At 45.5% G+C, this 19128-nt stretch overlaps 1 protein-coding gene across 3 annotated transcripts in view; it reads left to right on the top strand.

Annotated features, from left to right (window-relative positions):
- Positions 1–13982, top strand: part of LOC126533982 (uncharacterized) — a 47084-nt gene extending 33102 nt beyond the window's left edge. For all 3 annotated transcript variants that reach the window (XM_050181199.3, XM_055072526.2, XM_055072525.2), the window contains one exon: positions 13732–13982. In XM_050181199.3, coding sequence (XP_050037156.2) covers positions 13732–13952 — 221 coding nt within the window. In that variant the 3' untranslated portion in view covers positions 13953–13982. The remainder of the gene's footprint in view (positions 1–13731) is intronic.
- The last annotated feature ends 5146 nt before the right edge of the window (positions 13983–19128 follow it).

A 19128-nucleotide genomic window follows, 5' to 3' on the forward strand; every position in this document is an offset into this window, starting at 1 on the left:
CGCTCGTTACTTGACAATATTGTGTGGCATTTTCGTAGAATGTTGTTTATCTTTGGGAGGGCATCAGAATATTTTCTTATAAAGGCTGCTGGTCTGCTAGATTCTGGTGTAAGCTGTTTCTTAGCTAATTGCGACTGTCTCTCCAGTCTTGACACGAAATCATAAGCTCTGTTGAGAGCAACTTGTGGATAGTTTCTTTCTGCAAGCGTTGTTTTAAGGTCATCTAAGTGGTGGATATAATCGTTGTCGTCGCTGCACATTCTTCTTATTCGTTTCGCTTGTCTGACATAAATTCCTTGCTTTTAGTGTCGCGGGTGATGACTGTTGTAGTCTAAATATTGCTGGCTATCCTTAGGCTCCTGGTAAAATGTCGTTCTCAGTTTTCAGTCTTCTATGTAGACCGTTCGTGACGAGGAAGTTGATCTGACTAGGAAAGTGGTGAGCAGTAAATTTAATACTTGCGGGAAAGCGATTGAAATGGATAATTGAGTAGGTTAACGCGCGTGTGCTGTGATCACATATAAATATGTCGTCAATGGGACGCAGATAGGTATGGTGTTTTAAAGGGTAGCATTTCAACAGGTCTGCTTCAAGCTGTCCCGTGAAAATGTTCGCATACGTGGGAGCGAATGGTGTCCCCATGCTAGTGCCGAAAGTTTGCAGGTAGGGAATAGAATTGAATTCGAAATAGTTGAGCGTGGGAACCAATCTAAGGAGCGACATGTAAACTTTAGGAGGGTGCGCTTGGGGATTGATTGCGAGGGATTTCGACATGGCTTCGATTCCTTCACTCATGGGGTATGTTAGTGTAAAGGGCAGCAATATCCAAAGTGTCTTGAATAGCGTGGTCGGAACACGAGTCCGCACACGACTTCAGAAGGCTTCAACGGCCGTGTCAACATACCTAAGAAGGTAAGGCCTGGAGCTTTCACCTGAGCAATGTGCACTAGTTGCTCTTACTCGCAAACCAATGGTCCCATATGCTTTACGGAATAATGACCAAACTGTGCGACGCAGACGAACGCATCGATTTCTTCGCGTCATCATTGATAGAGACTTTGTCTTGGAGCCCTCACGTCTCGTACGTGACAAGGCGTTTGGCCGCCATTGTGGATCGTCTGGCGTTTCTCGGTGGAAAGTCTAGGGGCGTAACAGTATCATCAATGTTGCAACTATATAAAGCACTGTTTGGGGCTTCCTGCGGTACAGCTTACCTGTACTAGGAGATACTTGCACTACAAATATCCGCGGACTCCAGAGTGCGCAAGCACAAGCACTCAGAATTGTCGCGGTCTCCAAAAATCTACGTCATCGGTTGCCACAGTGGCCATTGCCAGAGACGCTCCTTTGACAGTCTACATTGATACAGAAGTCCTGAGAGCCCACATCCGACACCTGACTCGGATTCCCTCACACCATCTTGCTTGCTTGCCAGCAAAGAGGCCACATTCAATTTTTGCCAAAAGTATTGTAAGAAATCAGCCCTACTTTCCGTCACAATTTGCGCCTGCTACACGATTATCAGACCCATTGTGTTGTCCGCACCGGCTGCAAGTGCAATTCATAATTCCTGGCATCAGAAAGGAAGCTAGAGCGCCGTTGCAAGCTTTGAAGCAAGCAACCTTAGAAAAAATTCACAACGTGTACACGTTCCGACAGCATGTCTACACAAATAGTTCGGCAAAACTCTACAGCTCTGCTGCTGCAGTCATCATCCCGGCAAAATCTGAAGAAATCAAATTAAAAGCTTCATGCCTGACCACATCAACGGGTGCAGAAGTTGCGTCACTCCGTGCTGCACTTGATTTCATTAGTCAGGAACCACTACAACAATGGATAGTCTCTAGTGACTCTAAGGCAGCCCTTCGGTGCATACAAAGGCAAATTCGCCACGGACCCAATGAACAACTGGCCTTAGAAATTCGACACATATATCATCGCAGCCATGGCCAGGGGCACAGCAGAATCTTTCAATGGCTTCCAGGACAACTGCAACATCAGTGGGAATGACCACGCCGACTAAGCCACCCGATCTGCACATGAAAGTGGTCAACGTGTCTTGATTCCGCTTTCGCGAACAGACGCTGCGGCAGGGCTGCGATTGAGTCCCGTGAATGTACTTTACTTCTGTGGGGCTCGAACGTTTTACCATGTGTCGTTTGCGTTCGTTGTCTCCGGACATACGGATGCACCTACCGCCAGGGTTACCACGACGTGAACAGACAATGATGTTCCGTCTGCGCTAGGCGTTGCCTTTATGAACTCATATGATTTCTTTATTGGAATGTCCAACAGCCCCACATCCAACACATGCAACAGCGACCAGACACTTGCACATATTATCTCTCTTCGCGTGATATAGGGCCCAGAGACAAGTACTGTGCAGAGTACAGGACAATTGTCTGCTATCAGAACTCAAAGCTTAAGGTCAGTACTCCAAAGGACATCCGCGCTGAAGGACTTACTTGCGGTATTAAGGTTTCTGCGGTCTACGGGGCTAAGCGATAGACTTTAAGAACGCCGCCCCCTGCGGCTTCGTAGTGTACGCGGTTTGTTGGTGCTCGTCTCTCTTTCTCTCTATCTCCTACTTCGACACTCTTTCTCTTTTTTTCACCCTTAACCCTGACCCCTGTGCATAGTTGCCAACCGCAACTACCTCTGGTTAACCTCCCTGCCTTTCTATGCATCCTTTTCTCTCTCTCTCTCTCTCTTTGGGTCGATTTTTCACTAACGATTGGTTGCACCAATTTCATACACAGTTAAGGTCAGTCTCTAGAGCTTGTTGGTCAGAGGCGTTAGTGACGGTGCGAGAGAGGACGTAGTCGTCAGCAAACATGCCGATGTGGGAGGACACGTGCAGAGGCGGATTGTTAACATGTATACCAAGGACAGAAAATACCCCAGGAGGTGTCCTTGCGGGACACTTGACGCTACAGAGGGGGAAGTAGAGTTGTGGTTTGCTAATAAAAACGATTTTGGAACGGTTTGTGAGAAGTTCCTCAATACATGCAAAAATGTCGGGATCGATGTTCAAGTGAATAACCTTTAGTATTAGTCGTTGTTGAGATATGTTTAATCAAATGCCTTTGCAAAGCCTAAAACTAAAGCACCCGCCTGCGGGTTACGAAAGAGATTAATGTGTAAGTTGCGAAGGAAGGTGACCAGCTGGGGTTCGCACCTGAATCCCTTGCGAAATCCATGCTTTGATGAACTTTAGAACTCGATCGAGTCTAGCAAGTTCATGGTGCGAGATCAAATGACGCGTTCCATTATCTTAGATGGGAGCTTGTTAAAGATATGGGACGGTAATTCATTGGTGAGCTTTTGTTAGCTGTTTTGTAGATAGGAACGGTCTTTCCTACTTTCCAGCCCTCAGGTATGTTGGCAGCAGCAAGGGACTGTGGGTACAGCAAGCATAGCTAAAGCAGCCGAAATGCATTTAGTGTTTCTGAGAAACTTTGCCCTATACTCATCTACACTACCTGAGAATGACAGTTGAATATTTACAATCTCGGTTGTTGTACTGCAGATAGAGAGTACAACTGACGGAACGGTTGGTTCAATGGGAAAACGCCAATGAACGTGGCACACCACTTCGGACGGCAGGAACAGATGAAAAAGTATTATTAAACAAGCTAGCGCATTCAGCGTCGGTCAAAACGTCGTTAGATTCATTGGTGAGAGTCATACTACGCGTAAGGATTAATTACTTCCCGATAATGCCTGGGGTTATATTGTAACGGATGTATTCAGCCAGCGGTCGACTGTAAAATAAACACTTTCAGCTGCGTATATTTCTCACGTGTGCGCGTTGGCTTTAAAATTTTCTGTGCCAAGACGACGTTTCTTCTTGTTTTCGAAACCTTGAGAGACTTGTTAAAGTAGGGCTTAAGAGAGTTAGCCCGAAAAGTAATTTTATAAGCTTACTTAGTTACTAGCTCGTCTATTTTTGTAGAGTATGCAATTATTATTAACGCACCGATTCTCGAAGTTAGTTACAAAGAGTGGAATTAACCTCAATTACCTAGGTTATTATGACTTCATAATCGACATAATTATAGCGACGAATCACCTTTTCGAGGTCTGGCGACGCGCCGTCTTGAAGCCAAATACAGCTTCAATAACCTTGTGGTTGCTAGTTTCGTTTAGGTAACTAACCGAGAGACTTTCGGTATGGTTTGTTAGTATTAAATCAAAGATGTTTGTCGATTCCTGACTGAGGTGTGCTTGTTTTTTATACTAGTAGCGTGAGTTGAGAAATAAGGCAAACTTCAATAGAACTGGTTGATTCCGTGTTCTTACTAAAGGGGAAATGAGACATCCACCCAAACGTAGCAAATTGCTTCGAAAGAAACCCATACGGTTTCCTCGAAAGGTTCGAGTCCCGGAACAGGACGAATTTTCCTTCAATGACGAGGCTTTTTCTTTCGAGGAACCCGTATGGGTTTCCTTTGTAGCAATTTGCTACGTTTGGGTGGAAGTCTCATTTTTTCTTTATTAATTACTTCTATCCACCCTTCGGGTTCGCACAGAGCTTTACGTCAAACTGATTCCGTGTTACTTACCAAAGAGACCTGATTTTACCAGCCATTGCTCGCACACTTAAAACCACCAAAAAGAAGAACATGTGCATTAGGATGCGCTATAGGAAGCTGGCTTAGGATGCTATTAAGGTTATATGGGAAGTTGGTATTATGCTGAGAAAGTCTAGAATGTGCCCCCAGCAGGACTGCTTCTGGTGTTGGACGACATAACAACCGGAATATTTCTAAAGCATATTCGATGCTAATGACGATATTATTAAGCATAGTCGTTCGCCTCCCCTTTGGGAGACTTCGCATTTGTTCGGATATAGACTAAAGCCCGGCCAGTCGGTTAAAACTGGAGGTTTGCTGACGTCATTAGTGAGTCACGTTTTCGTTAATATCAAAATATTACTTGTGGATGGCGAACCAAGATGATACAGGAGCTCTCGTTTGGGCAAGAAGCTGAGTTTAAATGAAGTTGCAAAAACGTAAAACGAATTTCATTTTCTTACGTCGTTTTCAAAAATTAAAACTTGGCGAAAAAAGAGCTGAATTGGAAGGGTGGCATTCGTACGACCAGACGTCTTGGTATTGCGAGGTAATTGCTAAGCCATTTATTTTACTGTTTACGACAATGCGCCTAACTGCAGATTGAGTTGAACCGATGAAATGCGTTTTAAATCGCAAGAAAAATGGTACATATTTGTTTGTAACAAATGCGAGAAGGTGATTTCTCGCATTGAGGGCCGACAGAGAAAATGCTTCTCCAATGTTTTTTTTTTTTATTCCGGCCTTTTACTTGCCGAACACACGATATCATTATGAGTCGCGCCATAATGGGGGACGCCGGATTAATTTTCACTTCCTGGGGTTCCTTTAACGTGGACCCAACGCACGGCACACGGGCTTTTCTTTCTGCATTTCGGCGTCATCAAAATGCAGCCGATGCGGCCGGGATTGAATCCCGCGCCCACCGGGCTTAGCAGCGAAGCGCTGAAGCCGCCACACCCACCACGGCCATTTCTTCCCTAAAACTGTGGTGGGTTCCCTAGAGTGCACGATCATTCGAAAGAACTGCGTTTTGAGATTTACGCAAAGTTCCGCCAGGAGCCAAAAGTGATTTGCCAGATCACAGACACGCCGTGGTTTCATTGGAGCCCCTTTGCAGTAGGCGCCACTCGTCGCGCGTCATGCAGCGCGACAAAGAAATCCTGCACGAGATCCCCACTACGTGTGGCGGAACGTATATCGGCCAGACAGGACGGGGTCTCAATGACCGTTTGCGCGTACCACGTGAAGAATAGAAATGGCAAGCAATCTGGCTCTTCACGGCGATGCCATTGCACGTGCACTCCGCTACTTCAAGACGCTTCTGCGTTAGATATCGCGAGAGTCGCACCCCCGATATCTTCGAAACCTTTACGACGACGTGCAAAAGGCCCGTCATGCGTCAGCACCCTTTCACTCGTCCTCACCGACGAGGCGTACGTATTTCTCCGCGACTAATCGTGACGTATTCGCCGGACAGTCCGCCATTGAAATATGAACCTGGCAACGTTTAACGCTAGAACGTTATCTAGTGAGATGAGTCTAGCAGTGCTATTGGAGGAATTAGAGGGCAGTAAATGGGATATAATAGGGCTCAGTGAAGTTAGGAGGCCAAAAGAAGCATATACAGTGCTAAAGAGCGGGCACGCCCTGTGCTACCGGGGCTTAGCGGAGAGACGAGAACTAGGAGTCGGATTCCTGATTAATAAGAACATAGCTGGTAACATACAGGAATTTTAAAGCATTAACGAGAGGGTGGCAGGTCTTGTTGTGAAACAATAAGAGGTACGCAATGAAGGTTGTACAGGTCTACGCCCCTACATCCAGTCATGATGACGAGGAAGTCGAAAGCTTCTATGAAGACGTGGAATCGGCGATGGGTAAAGTCAAAACAAAATATAGTATACTGATGGGCGACTTCAATGCCAAGGTAGGCAAGAAGCAGGCTGGAGACAAGGCAGTGGGGGAATATGGCATAGGCACTAGGAATAGCAGGGGAGACTTATAGTAGAGTTTGCGGAACAGAATAATATGCGGATAATGAATACCTTCTTCCGCAAGCGGGTTAGCCGAAAGTGGACGTGGAGGAGCCCGAATGGTGAGTCTAGAAATGAAATCGACTTTATACTCTGCGCGAACCCTGGCATCATACAAGATGTAGACGTGCTCGGCAAGGTGCGCTGCAGTGACCATAGGATGGTAAGAAACCGAATTAGCCTTGACTTGAGGAGGGAACGGAAGAAACTGGTACATAAGAAACCAATCAATGAGTTAGCGGTAAGAGGGAAACTAGAGGAATTCCGGAGCAAGCTACAGAACAGGTATTCGGCTTTAACCCAGGAAGAGGACCATAGTGTTGAAGCAATGAACGACAATCTTATGGGCATCATTAAGCAGTGCGCAATAGAAGTCGGTGGTAACTCCGTTAGACAGGATACAAGTAAGCTATCGCAGGAGACGAAAGATCCGATCAAGAAACGCCAATGTATGAAAGCCTCTAACCCTACAGCTAGAATAGAACTGGCAGAACATTCGAAGTTAATCAACAAGCGTAAGACAGCTGACATAAGGAAGTATAATATGGATAGAATTGAAGATGCTCTCAGGAACGGAGGAAGCCTAAAAGCAGTGAAAAAGAAACTAGGAATAGACAAGAATCAGATGTATGCGTTAAGAGACAAAGCCGGCAATATCATTACTAATATGGATGAGATCGTTCAAGTGGCTGAGGAGTTCTATAGAGATTTATACAGTACCAGTGGCACCCACGACGATAATGGAGGAGAGAATAATCTAGAGGAATTTGAAATCCCACAAGTAACGCCGGAAGAAGTAAAGAAAGCCTTGGGAGCTATGCAAAAGGGGAAGGCAGCTGGGGAGGATCAGGTAACAGCAGATTTGTTGAAGGATGGTGGGCAGATTTTTCTAGAGAAACTGGCCACCCTGTATACGCAATGCCTCATGACTTCGAGCGTACCCGAATCTTGGAAAAACGCTAACATAATCCTAATCCATAAGAAAGGAAGCGCCAAAGACTTGAAAAATTATAGACCGATCAGTTTACTGTCCGTTGCTTACAAAGTATTTACTAAGGTAATTGCAAATAGAATCAGGAACACCTTAGACTTCCGTCAACCAAAGGACCAGGCAGGATTCCGTAAAGGCTACTCAACAATAGACCATATTTACACTATCACTCAGGTGATAGAAAACTGTGCGGAATATAACCAACCTTTACATATAGCTTTCATTGATTACGAGAAAGCGTTTGATTCAGTCGAAACCTCAGCAGTCATGGAGGCATTGCGGAATCAGGGTGTAGACGAGCCGTATGTAAAAATACTGAAAGATATCTATAGCGGCTCCACAGCCACCGTAGTCCTCCATAAAGAAAGCAACAAAATCACCCCAATAAAGAAAGGCGTCAGGCAGGGAGATACGATCTCTCCGATGCTATTCACAGCGTGTTTACAGGAGATATTCAGAGACCTGGATTGGGAAGAATTGGGGATAAGAGCAAATGGAGAATACCTTAGTAACTTGCGATTTGCTTATGATATTGCCTTGCTTAGTAACTCAGGGGACCAACTGCAATGCATGCTCACTGACTTGGTGAGGCAAAGCCGAAGGGTGGTTCTAAAAATTAATCTGCAGAAAACTAAAGTAATGTTTAACAGTCTCGGAAGAGAACAGCAGTTTACAATAGGTAGTGAGGCACTGGAAGTGGTAAGGGAATACATCTACTTAGGACAGGTAGTGACTGCGGATCCGGATCATGAGACTGAAATAATCAGAAGAATAAGAATGGGCTGGGGTGCGTTTGGCAGGCATTCTCAGATCATGAACAGCAGGTTGCCATTATCTCTCAAGAGAAAAGTTTATAACAGCTGTGTCTTACCAGTACTCACGTACGGGGCAGAAACCTGGAGGCTTACGAAAAGGGTTCTACTTAAATTGAGGATGACGCAACGAGCTATGGAAAGAAGAATGATAGGTGTAACGTTAAGGGATAAGAAAAGAGCAGATCGGGTGAGAGAACAAACGCGAGTTAATGATATCTTAGTTGAAATCAAGAAAAAGAAATGGGCATGGGCAGGATACGTAATGAGGAGGGAAGATAACCGATGGTCATTAAGAGTTACGGAACGGATTCCAAGGGAAGGAAAGCGTAGCAGAGGGCGGCAGAAAGTTAGGTGGGCGGATGAGATTAAGGAGTTTGCAGGGACAACATGGCCACAATTAGTACATGACCGGGGTAGTTGGAGAAGTATGGGAGAGGCAAGCCTGGTTATGCCCTGCAGTGGGCATAACCAGGCTGATGATGATGATGATAATGATTCGTTCGTTGTTATCTTCAGACCCATGCGCGACTGGAATTTTCTTTCGCCCCTCTTTACCCACACCCTCCAAATCTCCTTCCCTTTCAAGTTATTTGTTTCTGCCACTCCAATAAAACCGATTGTTGGTCTTTAGTGCTCGTCCTGTCTTTCTTTTTTTATTTTTCGAGCACGTCCGTGTTTATAGCGCTGTTTTATTCGACGGATTCGTACCAACATGATCGCGTTCAAAACCTCTCAACTCAAGTTGAATCAAATGGCTAACCCGCCGCGTTGGCTTAGCGGCTATCGTGTTGAGCGGCTAAGCACGACGTCGCGGGATTAAATTTCAGTTGGGGCGAAATGTTAAAGCACCCGTGTGCTGTTGATTGAGCGCAATGTAAAAATCAATCTGAAGTTACCCACTACGGCGTGCCTCGTTATAAAATTATTGGTCCAAGTTAGGTGAAACAATTGTATATAGTACAACTGACGTTGGTCTCTGAACAACAATTTGTGATATAACGAAACACGTTTGATATCACATATCCGCGACCTCAAACAGCATCGACGTAATGCTAACACATTTCTGTCGCGTTTACCGCTGAAACGACACTGACCTTTTTTTTAACGACATTCAGATGGGCGCAGCTCACGTTATAAATACTAAATTCCGTGGTTTTACCGGCCAGAACCTCAATATGATTATAAGACACGCCGTTAAACCACAGAATTTAGTATTTATAACGTGAGCTGCGCCCATCGGTATGTCGTTAAAAAGAAAGGTCAGTGTCGTTTCAGCGGTAAAAGCGACAGAAATTTGTTAGCATCACGTCGATGCTGTTTGAGGTCGCAGATATGTTATATCAAACGCGTTTCGTTATATCACAAGTTGTTGTTCAGAGACCAACGTCAATTGTGCTATATACAATTGTTTAATGTCTGTCTGAGCGAATTGATGACGAAAATAAGGCGCATAGCACTCTATCGTGTCATCATTCGCGCGATTACACTAGAAGCTTCCGACAGTATTATTTCTTACCACGTAAAAACCCCAGACTTTAGGTTTTATTCATATTGTTCTGTTTCGGACGTATCTGGGCTACAAAGGGAAAAATATAGCAAGCAAATGACAGTTGTTTTCGCGGTATTGAATCGTTAGGGAAGTAAATCCCAATATCTTGCGCCATCCACGCCCGCAAATGAGCAGTGCACAGTACATTACTAACTACGTGTTATAAGCAATAAATCCAAGGACGGCGTGCCATGTTCCTTCAAGCGCAATCGTTCTGCCGGATAGTTGTAACGCTAATAATTTTTTCGGTGTTACTGCAAGTATCTATATGAATTTTTAAATACAATGTCTTTCTTATCAAGTTACCCCCACTTTTCTGTTTTGCCTACTTGCGTTTGTAGTCTCTTCGAGCGCCGATCCGAGAGATAGCGGACTAGTGGAGCGGAAGTATGGGTGGGGGCCGATGCCGAAGATAGTGCAATTTCAGAATGTGGGCTGTTTGCATGCCAAACCTGAGGGCGTGGCTTGAACTGCCGGCCACAGCGACCGCATTTCAATGGGATGAAATGCAAAAATGCCCATCTATACTGTTCATTGGGCGCACGTTAAATAATCTCGGGTGTTTAAAATTATTTCAGAGTCTCCCCTCTTATAATCATATTGTGGTTCCGGCCGGTAAAACCACAAAATTTAGTATTCATTATGTGAGCCGCGCCCATCGGTGTGTAGTTCAAAAAAATAGGTCAGTCACGTTTCAGTGGTAAACGCGACAGAAGTGTGTTAGCATTACTGTTTGAGGTCGCGGATACGTGATATGAAAGGCGTTTCGTTATATCAAAAAGTGTTGTTCAGAGACCAACGTCAGTTGTACTATATACAATTGTTTCACCTATCTTGAACCAAGAATAAAAGAAAGGGTAGGCGACCTAATATTTGACTTAGGCATCACTTCGTGGCACTCGCACCTCGGCGTTGTTCTTTACGTTAAGCGAGCGAACGTCTTTCCCCTTGCACGATATGCGGGCGACGAGGGAGCGCAGTGCGCGCCACCTGGCGGGGCGTAGCTCCCTAGCGAGCGGCGCGCGAAGCACGCGTTACGGACCCTATCTGGTGCTGACGTCAGAGCATGTAACGAGCGTGCGCGCGCAGCTGCTGCGAGCAAGCGAGCGAACGAGCAGTTGAGCGCCGGGAGACGAGAAGCGAGAGAAGAGGGAGTGACGTCACATCCGCTCTCCTAGGCAGATGTTCAATCTATGCCAAGCAGCTGTTTTTCAATAATTAGCCGGTTAAATATCATGCCGCCTTCGTGTGTGCGACGTCAGTAGTGACGTCATTACTTCCGCTTTAAACTTCTGAGTTGCCAGGAATTTTGCCAAAGTCGTGCTCACGTGGCGGGTCTATAATGTCTACGATTCTTTGGTGTGCGGTAATCAGTTACTTCTAATTAATTTTAATTACTTCAGACACTTCCGTAACTCAACTTGCAACTAAATTTGTGCTTTGATATTCCAAATGCACCCTAACAATATCTATAATGAAACCGATCAATTTTCTTCTGATTTATTTCGAATTTCGTCCCCTGTCGTCTCAGGAGGTGAACTGGAAGTGGTGCGCAAGAAACAAGAGTGTCACTCGATGCTCGCGCCACTTAAAAAAATGGTTAGCCGGAGCTGAATGAAACCAATGGCATATAGTTTGCCGTCAAGAGGGGCTCCTTAATGTATCTTTTATAGTCCACTTAATTAATAATTTAACTGAGATAAATAATGCAAAATTTTTAGTATTCACTTGTGGCTCAAGTGCGTTTTGTTACCTTGTGGAGGGGATTCAGAAAAGACAGATCCAATTTCGTGTGGCAATATACAGGCTGCACGTCTTCGTTTTCGGTGTTTATGGAAAGCCCGCAAAATAGGAAATAAAAGCACGTGACTGCGCTCATGCTCTATCGTATTGCAGCGCTCCATATATATATATATATATATATATATATATATATATATATATATATATATATATAAGCTTTACTGATATGCTGGAGGGCAGATATACAGCGCATTTGATTGGTCGACCTGGACAACTCTCGACAGCGGGTCGATATTGAACGTCAGCAAAATGATGTCACTCAGTTTCTTCACTGCATCTCGTGTGACGTTCACTGCAGCGATCCTCTTCTCGCACAAGAGAAAACATTGCTGGCGCTTCGTAAAAACGTCGTAAGCTATTTTTGCCCCATTAAGCCAGCCAAGTGTGCCGACGAGTTGCGCAGCTCTGCCGCTGCCTGCGCTCCACGGCTGAGCACGCGGCATTCAAGAATTTAGCAGCAAGCGTTTTTGACGACCGCCATAGTTGCTATGAAGTCTAATCAGGGAAATTGTGCCATTCTTTGAATATTTATTATATAGCGTCCTCGATGTGCGCCAAGAGTGGGAGGGTTTCTTCGCGGTTCTACGAGTAGTTCAGTAAGGGGCTTGCAGTTAGGAGTGACAGCAACATCGTCCTGTCGATTGATTTGGGGAGAAGTACCACCACTCTGTTCTTGTTTCCAGCCAACGAACAGCAAACAACCTCCTTCTTCGCCTTTCTTGTTCTATTTCTTTGCGTTTATGCGTGTGTATGTTTGTGGCGCTATCCCTGCAAACTTGAATAATATTGTACAGATTTTTTTCTCTCCAAAGCTCGACAATCGATTAACCATCTTTGAAAATTTAAGGGTGAAGAGCCTCTTAGCCGTTTCGATATAAGATAGCCTAATGAACACCTGAAAATTTGTCACGTGGCTGTCTCTAAGGATATTCATGTGGCGGAATCCGACAGCCGATCACGATTCATTATGTAGATTTGTTTCTTTAAAGGATCGCAGCTATCTCCATATTACAAATTAGCTTTCTCCACGTTGGAATAACATGTCGGTTTCGTGCACGTAGAACATGCCTAGCGCCAATTCTCATCATTGAGCTAGATTTTTTTTTCGATTGACGTTTTCCGTTGACAGCTTGCTAAAAAACAAGTGCCATGTCTCAGAAGAGAGTTCAAAACAAAATGACGCTATTAAAGTACAGTGAAGGCAGACGGGCCATTTTAGTGATGGTACTGCGAGCTTTCTGGAATAAATCTGGAAGGAAGCAACGTGCATTCTGTTCCTTGAGAACAACAGAAAAGGATATTTTTTTATTTCTTTCGCCAAACCCGTGTAATGTAATGCTGTTGCATTGCGACGCTTTTCGGCCTGCTTTCGCTACATTGCGATGTTGGTGAAATTTGTAAAATCTCACGTAACAAATTTCGGTGCACGGGAACTAATTCTATGTCGTCAAAATTATTGCGAAACACTCAACTACGCCCTCTCTCGGACATTCTGTATTCCCTTATGAATTTTAAACCCCATCAAAACATAATTCTGTCGAGGGACATAGGTAAGGTAGTCTAGTTCACCGATGACTCACTTTTATGTGGACATGTGTGGCCTACGAGTAAAATTTACCAGAAACCTTCAATGGGCGATATCTGTTGTTACCAACTCAATACCTGACATGAACGGAACGCACAGCTACCACATATGGTATAAGCTTTGCTAGAGAAAATGGCAAAAAGATAGTTGTAAGCGTAAATTGGCGAAAAAAGTTATGAGCTGTTATGTATTTCTGCTCTACACACGTTTGCAAACTATACCGTATTGTGGTAAACGTGTAGGTAAGAAAAACGTACAAAAGAAACAAAGCTTTGTGCGTTGTTTACATGTATAGGTGAGGGGAAGGGTGTGTCTGTGACCACGCGCAATTTATGCACTCTTGTATTTCAGTAACATCTGTCAATTTTCCTCTTTCAGTGTTAAAGGTAAAGGAAACTTCACCACAGGAAGACACAAATGGACTGCACTGTGTCCTATGGGTGAAGGAAGACGCACTGGCTGATCGGCATACATCGTGCGAGCAGTACTTCTTGCGCAACTGTGTCACCGAACATGTGTACACAGTTTACAACAGGACAGAATGCATGACACCGCAAGCAGAACTTCAAAGAGACATCGGCCTGGACACATTGGGATAAAAAAATCAAGAGCGAAATTATTGATATGGCTTTTTACCTATTTCATCGTTATAATTCGGTATCGCGAAACCAGAATCTAAGACTTGTAAATAGTGACTACGGTGATTTTAAGCATGAGCTAACTTCTTTTTTGCTGCAAATTTCAATGGGAGCCATGCTCGCCAAAGAATACGGCGCACGCTGTCTAGGCTTTGGCTGAGAAGTTGCTATTCTTTTCCCAGCTACGGACCTCGTGAGCTTTCGCGTAGGGAATTACGCATTACAAACGCCGCCACTAAGTGCTGACAACACAGGTAGGTCTCCGCCACTCGAAAAATACCCATAAGTTTGTAAAAAAATTGACCGCCCTTCTATTAGTGTGAAGAGGGGTGGAAGCGAAGCTCGGGATCCGCGGCTCTTCGTTGTCGTAACGCCTCGGCTTCGGCTACTCTCACGACAGTTCCCGACGGCGTTCTTCAAACGCCGCCTGTTTTTTGGCCGAACGCTCGACGCGCGGCCCGCTCGCGCTCCTTCAACGCAGCCTGCTCTTCGGCAGAACGAACCAAACATGGCCTCCCCATCTGACTGCCTGACTTGAACTGGTGGGAAACGGCGAGCGCGAAGCGAGCGAACACGCGATCACAATCTTTCCCTCCTCCGGAGAGAGCAGACGACTGTGATTGGCTCGCGCGCCTTGCGCCGCGTCTGTTTGATGCATATAACGCTCTGCTTTAAAGGTCACGGAATGATGAACCGACAGTGACTTCTTTTTACCAAAGGTTGCAATGACTAGACAGTGGCCACTATAAGACAGTGGCTTAACCTCATATGATGTGCATAGTGACACAAGTTCAAGCGGCGCCTGCAGCCTATCCAGTCGTGCATGGCTACCGCCTTGAAAATGTGTGGATTGGGGACGCGTACCAACTGTGGGAACACTTCCGATATATTCTAAGTTGTCTTCTAACTTCTATCTTCTAAGTACTACATTCAAGGCCTCCGCAGTTTTATCTCGCACTGGCGAACCTTTTACAATGTCTACCGCATGAAAAACAGAATGAAAGTCTCCCAACAAATCTAGTACTTTTCCACGTTCGAGATACATCTGAAAACGCTCCAAAATCAGTTTTCTTTCTGCCTTTACATTTGGAGCATACGCACAAATGACACGGAAACTCAGACCACAGTGCAAGAAAAAAAGAAAAAGGAAACAACCAGGAGGCGACCATTTTGGCACGAAAAGAGCGACTGCACAGTTTTACCGACACTGTTGCGGATAAAACGGACAGAAGCACTAGAGGCACCGACAGAATGACACACGCAAACATCTCAATGCAGACAGAAAGTGGACAAGTGGCATGGATTCGATCAGTCCCTTCCTGGCTATCAGTTTCGGTTTCTTGGATTGCCACTACGTGTAGATTGTTCTCTAAGAGAAGGCGACTAAGTTTACACTGTCGCCTTCTTGCTCCAAGACCTCATACATTGAGAGTCGTTACACGTAGCGTTTCAGAAAGGTGGATCACGATATCAAGAGAAAAAAATTATGCAGATCCCGCGTACCGTGAGAATCGATGTAAGCGAAGCTTTCCATGCTGGATGATTTGATTGACGATAATTAGCGGTGATGTTGACGGACAAAGGTTAATTTCTTCAACATTTAGGCAAACACGAGAGTGGCGAGTTGATGTTAGACGTTATCTTGCGTACACCACTGCTGTTAGTCTGCGTAGTACACAGAACGCACAGGGAGAGGTGTTTGCTTGAGGCGTTGTTTTGCGCCATATTTTATAACTTTTGAGAGGGTTGAGCGTTGTCATTTTTTCACACGGAACATTGCAATGTGGCACAAGTATTAAGCTTAATTTGGATTATGGGGCTGTACATGCCAAAACCACACTCGGATTATGAGTCAGGCCGTAGTGGTGGATTCCGGATTAATTTTGACAGCGTGATGTTCTTTAACGTGTCCCAAAATCTAAGTGCACGTGAGTTTTACATTTCGCGCACGTCGAAATGCGGCTGCCGCAATTGCGATGAAATCCACGACCCCTAGGAATGCCATAGCCGCAAAGCTAACGCGGCGGGCACAGAAGTGATGATTTGATATTCGACAGCTTCCGTAGTGCGTCCTGAACCCTGCGGTGCACTTTAATTAATACGGCTCTGCTTCTGCATGCCCTACGTAAGTTGTCCGCTTGACATATATGCATGGCGTTTCTTTTTCAGAAATAGCAGCAACGTACTGTACCGCACCTTGAACTTAAGCTTATCCTGTTTCCCCGCAACCGCTATCGTATGGTAGTGGGGATTCCTTGCCTTCTCACGTCACCTCCCTCCACATATCTTATATGGGAACTGCCTCTTCTCCTCTCTCTTCTTCCCCTCTTCTCCTCTGTACAATTCTATCTGCGTCCCCTCTGGCCTCGCACGTCAGTAGAAAGGGAAGCACTTCAGTTTCTGCAATGCTTCTGAGGGGAGTCACGGATAATTACAGCTGTCAAGCGGCTAATGTCGCGACGGCCAGGGAGATCCACAAGGCATTGTGCACATTCGACGCGGTGGGGTGAAAAAGAGTTTCTCCCGTCGCCTTTGCTCTCTGACTCACGCCTGTTTCTGAATTACCTCCCGACACGGTGTGCGTGACAGCAGCAGCCCACAGCAGCAGCAGCAGCAGCAGCAGTAGAAATGCCGAATGAAGAGGCAAAGAATGCTTCACTTTTAAAAACAAACCCTATCGTATGGTATCTACCCTTCCAAGAACATCGCAAACCCTTCCCCCCCTCCCCCCATTCCATTTCATGATCTACCGCACCAACTTACGGAGGCGGTTTCCCCGCCTGTCATGATTTGGTCGGAATGTTTGGCCGTGGTTTCCAGGACGCTTACCTAATACCTGCTGTTTTAAGAAGAGGCTCGTCACCACCTATGTCATTGGGTTGTGATGCCTTGCTAATGGCATCATCGTGGGACTGCTTTCCAGCCATGAGGCTGGACCCTTCAGGGGGAACGTTCATGTGCTCTACCACCGGTTGGATGCCATTCTCCAACTTTAAGCGGGAACTTCGGAAACTTAATGCGAAAATGATGGAGTATGCGGGTTTCGTTAAGGGTATAGATGAGAAGCTAAAGAAGCTGCTTGCAGTGCATTCTTTAAGCTTTGGTGCAGAGTAGGAGGAAGTTAAGCAAGTAGTAAAAATGAAAGCCATCGAAAGAAGTAACACATTGCGGTATGGAGAAAACCGAAACTATACAGTGCTTCATGAGCAACTTGAATTTCTTACCGCTATAGAATACTCTGAACCAGGTATACCAAGTAATTAGGAAGAATAAAAATTCAGTTGTGAAGAACTGATGCAAACAAGTACAGAGCTGCGGTTATCCGTGCACGGGTTGAGGATCTGTGTGCCGAGGAAACGCCAACAAAACGTGCGTTATCGGACGTAAAACGATACGCTTGCAATAAGGAAATAGGGCAAATAAGAAGTGGGAATGATGTTTCAGCGGACGGCAACCTTATCAAGAGCGTTGTCACTGATCATTTCAAAGAACTGCTCAGTCAAGCGCGCACCATTATAGGGCGCTTTAAAGCAGAATTTCTGTCGTTATTACCAACGGTTGATGAAGAAAAAACGCGTCCGGAACAGCCGATTTTAGTGAAAAAAAGAATAGAGGACGCAATAGATGCACTACCTGCAAGCAAGGCACCTGGCCCTGACGGCCTAGAAGTAGCATTTTATGAAACATTCAGAACAATGATAGCCCAGATTCTGGGGCCCTATAACGTAAAACTATTCCAATATGTTTCTATTCCAATATCCTGACGTCAAATTTGCGTAACCACCAACGCAAGCACCGGGCGGTCACCCGCAGGGTTGTCTGAACAGACCTATCAAACGCTCTCCTCGTTCATAGGAGGTCACTTTTGTTTGCTTGAAAACGAATAACATTGCCTACACTGAGCGGCTTGTCGTATCTAATTGGCTGAGAAGAGGCGAGGAGAACGCTCATGTGGAGAGGGATTCGATGGGGCCGAGTCACTGCAGTGAAAGTCGATAACCGGATGAAGAGGGTGGTGCCGGCGTCTGCGATTGGTCGGCTTTCCCTAACTTAGCTTGTGGTGGCTGGTCGAAAATCGCGGCGGCATGCAACGGAAGCTCAAGAATGAGGCTAAAACGGACCCTCAGCAAAGAAGAGTTGGCAGAATGAGGGGGTAAATGGGCCGAAAGTGCTCGAAAACGTTACACGGCCACGCCAAGAAGTTTTATACACCCATGCTTTCCGGCAGGTGCGAGTAGCCAGCGTCTGAGCGATCGGCAGCAGCCATCTTCTATTCCTTTCGGAACGGGGCAGCCTGTGGCTATTCCGAAGAAAATTCAGTTTTGTTCGGCATATTAATGCATCTTTATCGCGTGCACGTCACTTTGACGCGGTGAGTTCTTGCGGTTTTGTGACGTCGCGTGACAGGCAGGTGAAGTGGGTGCAGCCCGAAAACGTTTTACCAATAGCCGAGGGCTAATGGCGAAAAGGGGCCGAATCATAAATAACTGTTTTTCTTTTTTCTGTCAAATCATGCATAATCGGTGTGTACATATCATATGAGATGGGGAGGTATCACGGTTTGCGTGACGTCGCGTGACAGACAGGTGAAGTGGGGGTGGTCGAAAAAAGTTTTTGACCAATCGTGGAGGGCTGATAGCAGAATTGGAATAGAAAAGTTTGGAATAGTTTTACGTTATAGCGCCCCTGCTCAAGGTTATCGCCGATTCGTATCAGCAAAAAACATATGCCACTGTCCTTCACAACTTCGCACATCGTTCTCATCCCAAAAACTGAGGCACCTGAAAAATGTCAGTTGGTGGGGTCTTATTGCCCGATAAGCCTTGCCAACGTCGACTATAATATATTTATGAAGGTGTTGGCCAAACGGTTGCAGGGTGTGATAATGAGGCTGATCAGCACGCATCAGACCTGCGGTATAAAGGGTCGAAGCAATACCACGAACATACAAGTAGCTCGAATTGTGCTAGAATGTTGTGATGTATTTGGTGATCGAGTGGCTATGATGCTACTAGATCTTGCTAAAGTCTTCGACCGCGTTTTCCACGACGTTCTCTTCGCTATATTAGAGCATTCCAATGTAGGAAGCGTAATAAAAGACGGCGTCAAGATGGCGTATGCTAACCGCTCAACTCGG

The sequence above is a fragment of the Dermacentor andersoni genome, chromosome 7 (assembly GCF_023375885.2).
Source record: "Dermacentor andersoni chromosome 7, qqDerAnde1_hic_scaffold, whole genome shotgun sequence".
Lineage (NCBI taxonomy): Eukaryota > Metazoa > Arthropoda > Arachnida > Ixodida > Ixodidae > Dermacentor > Dermacentor andersoni.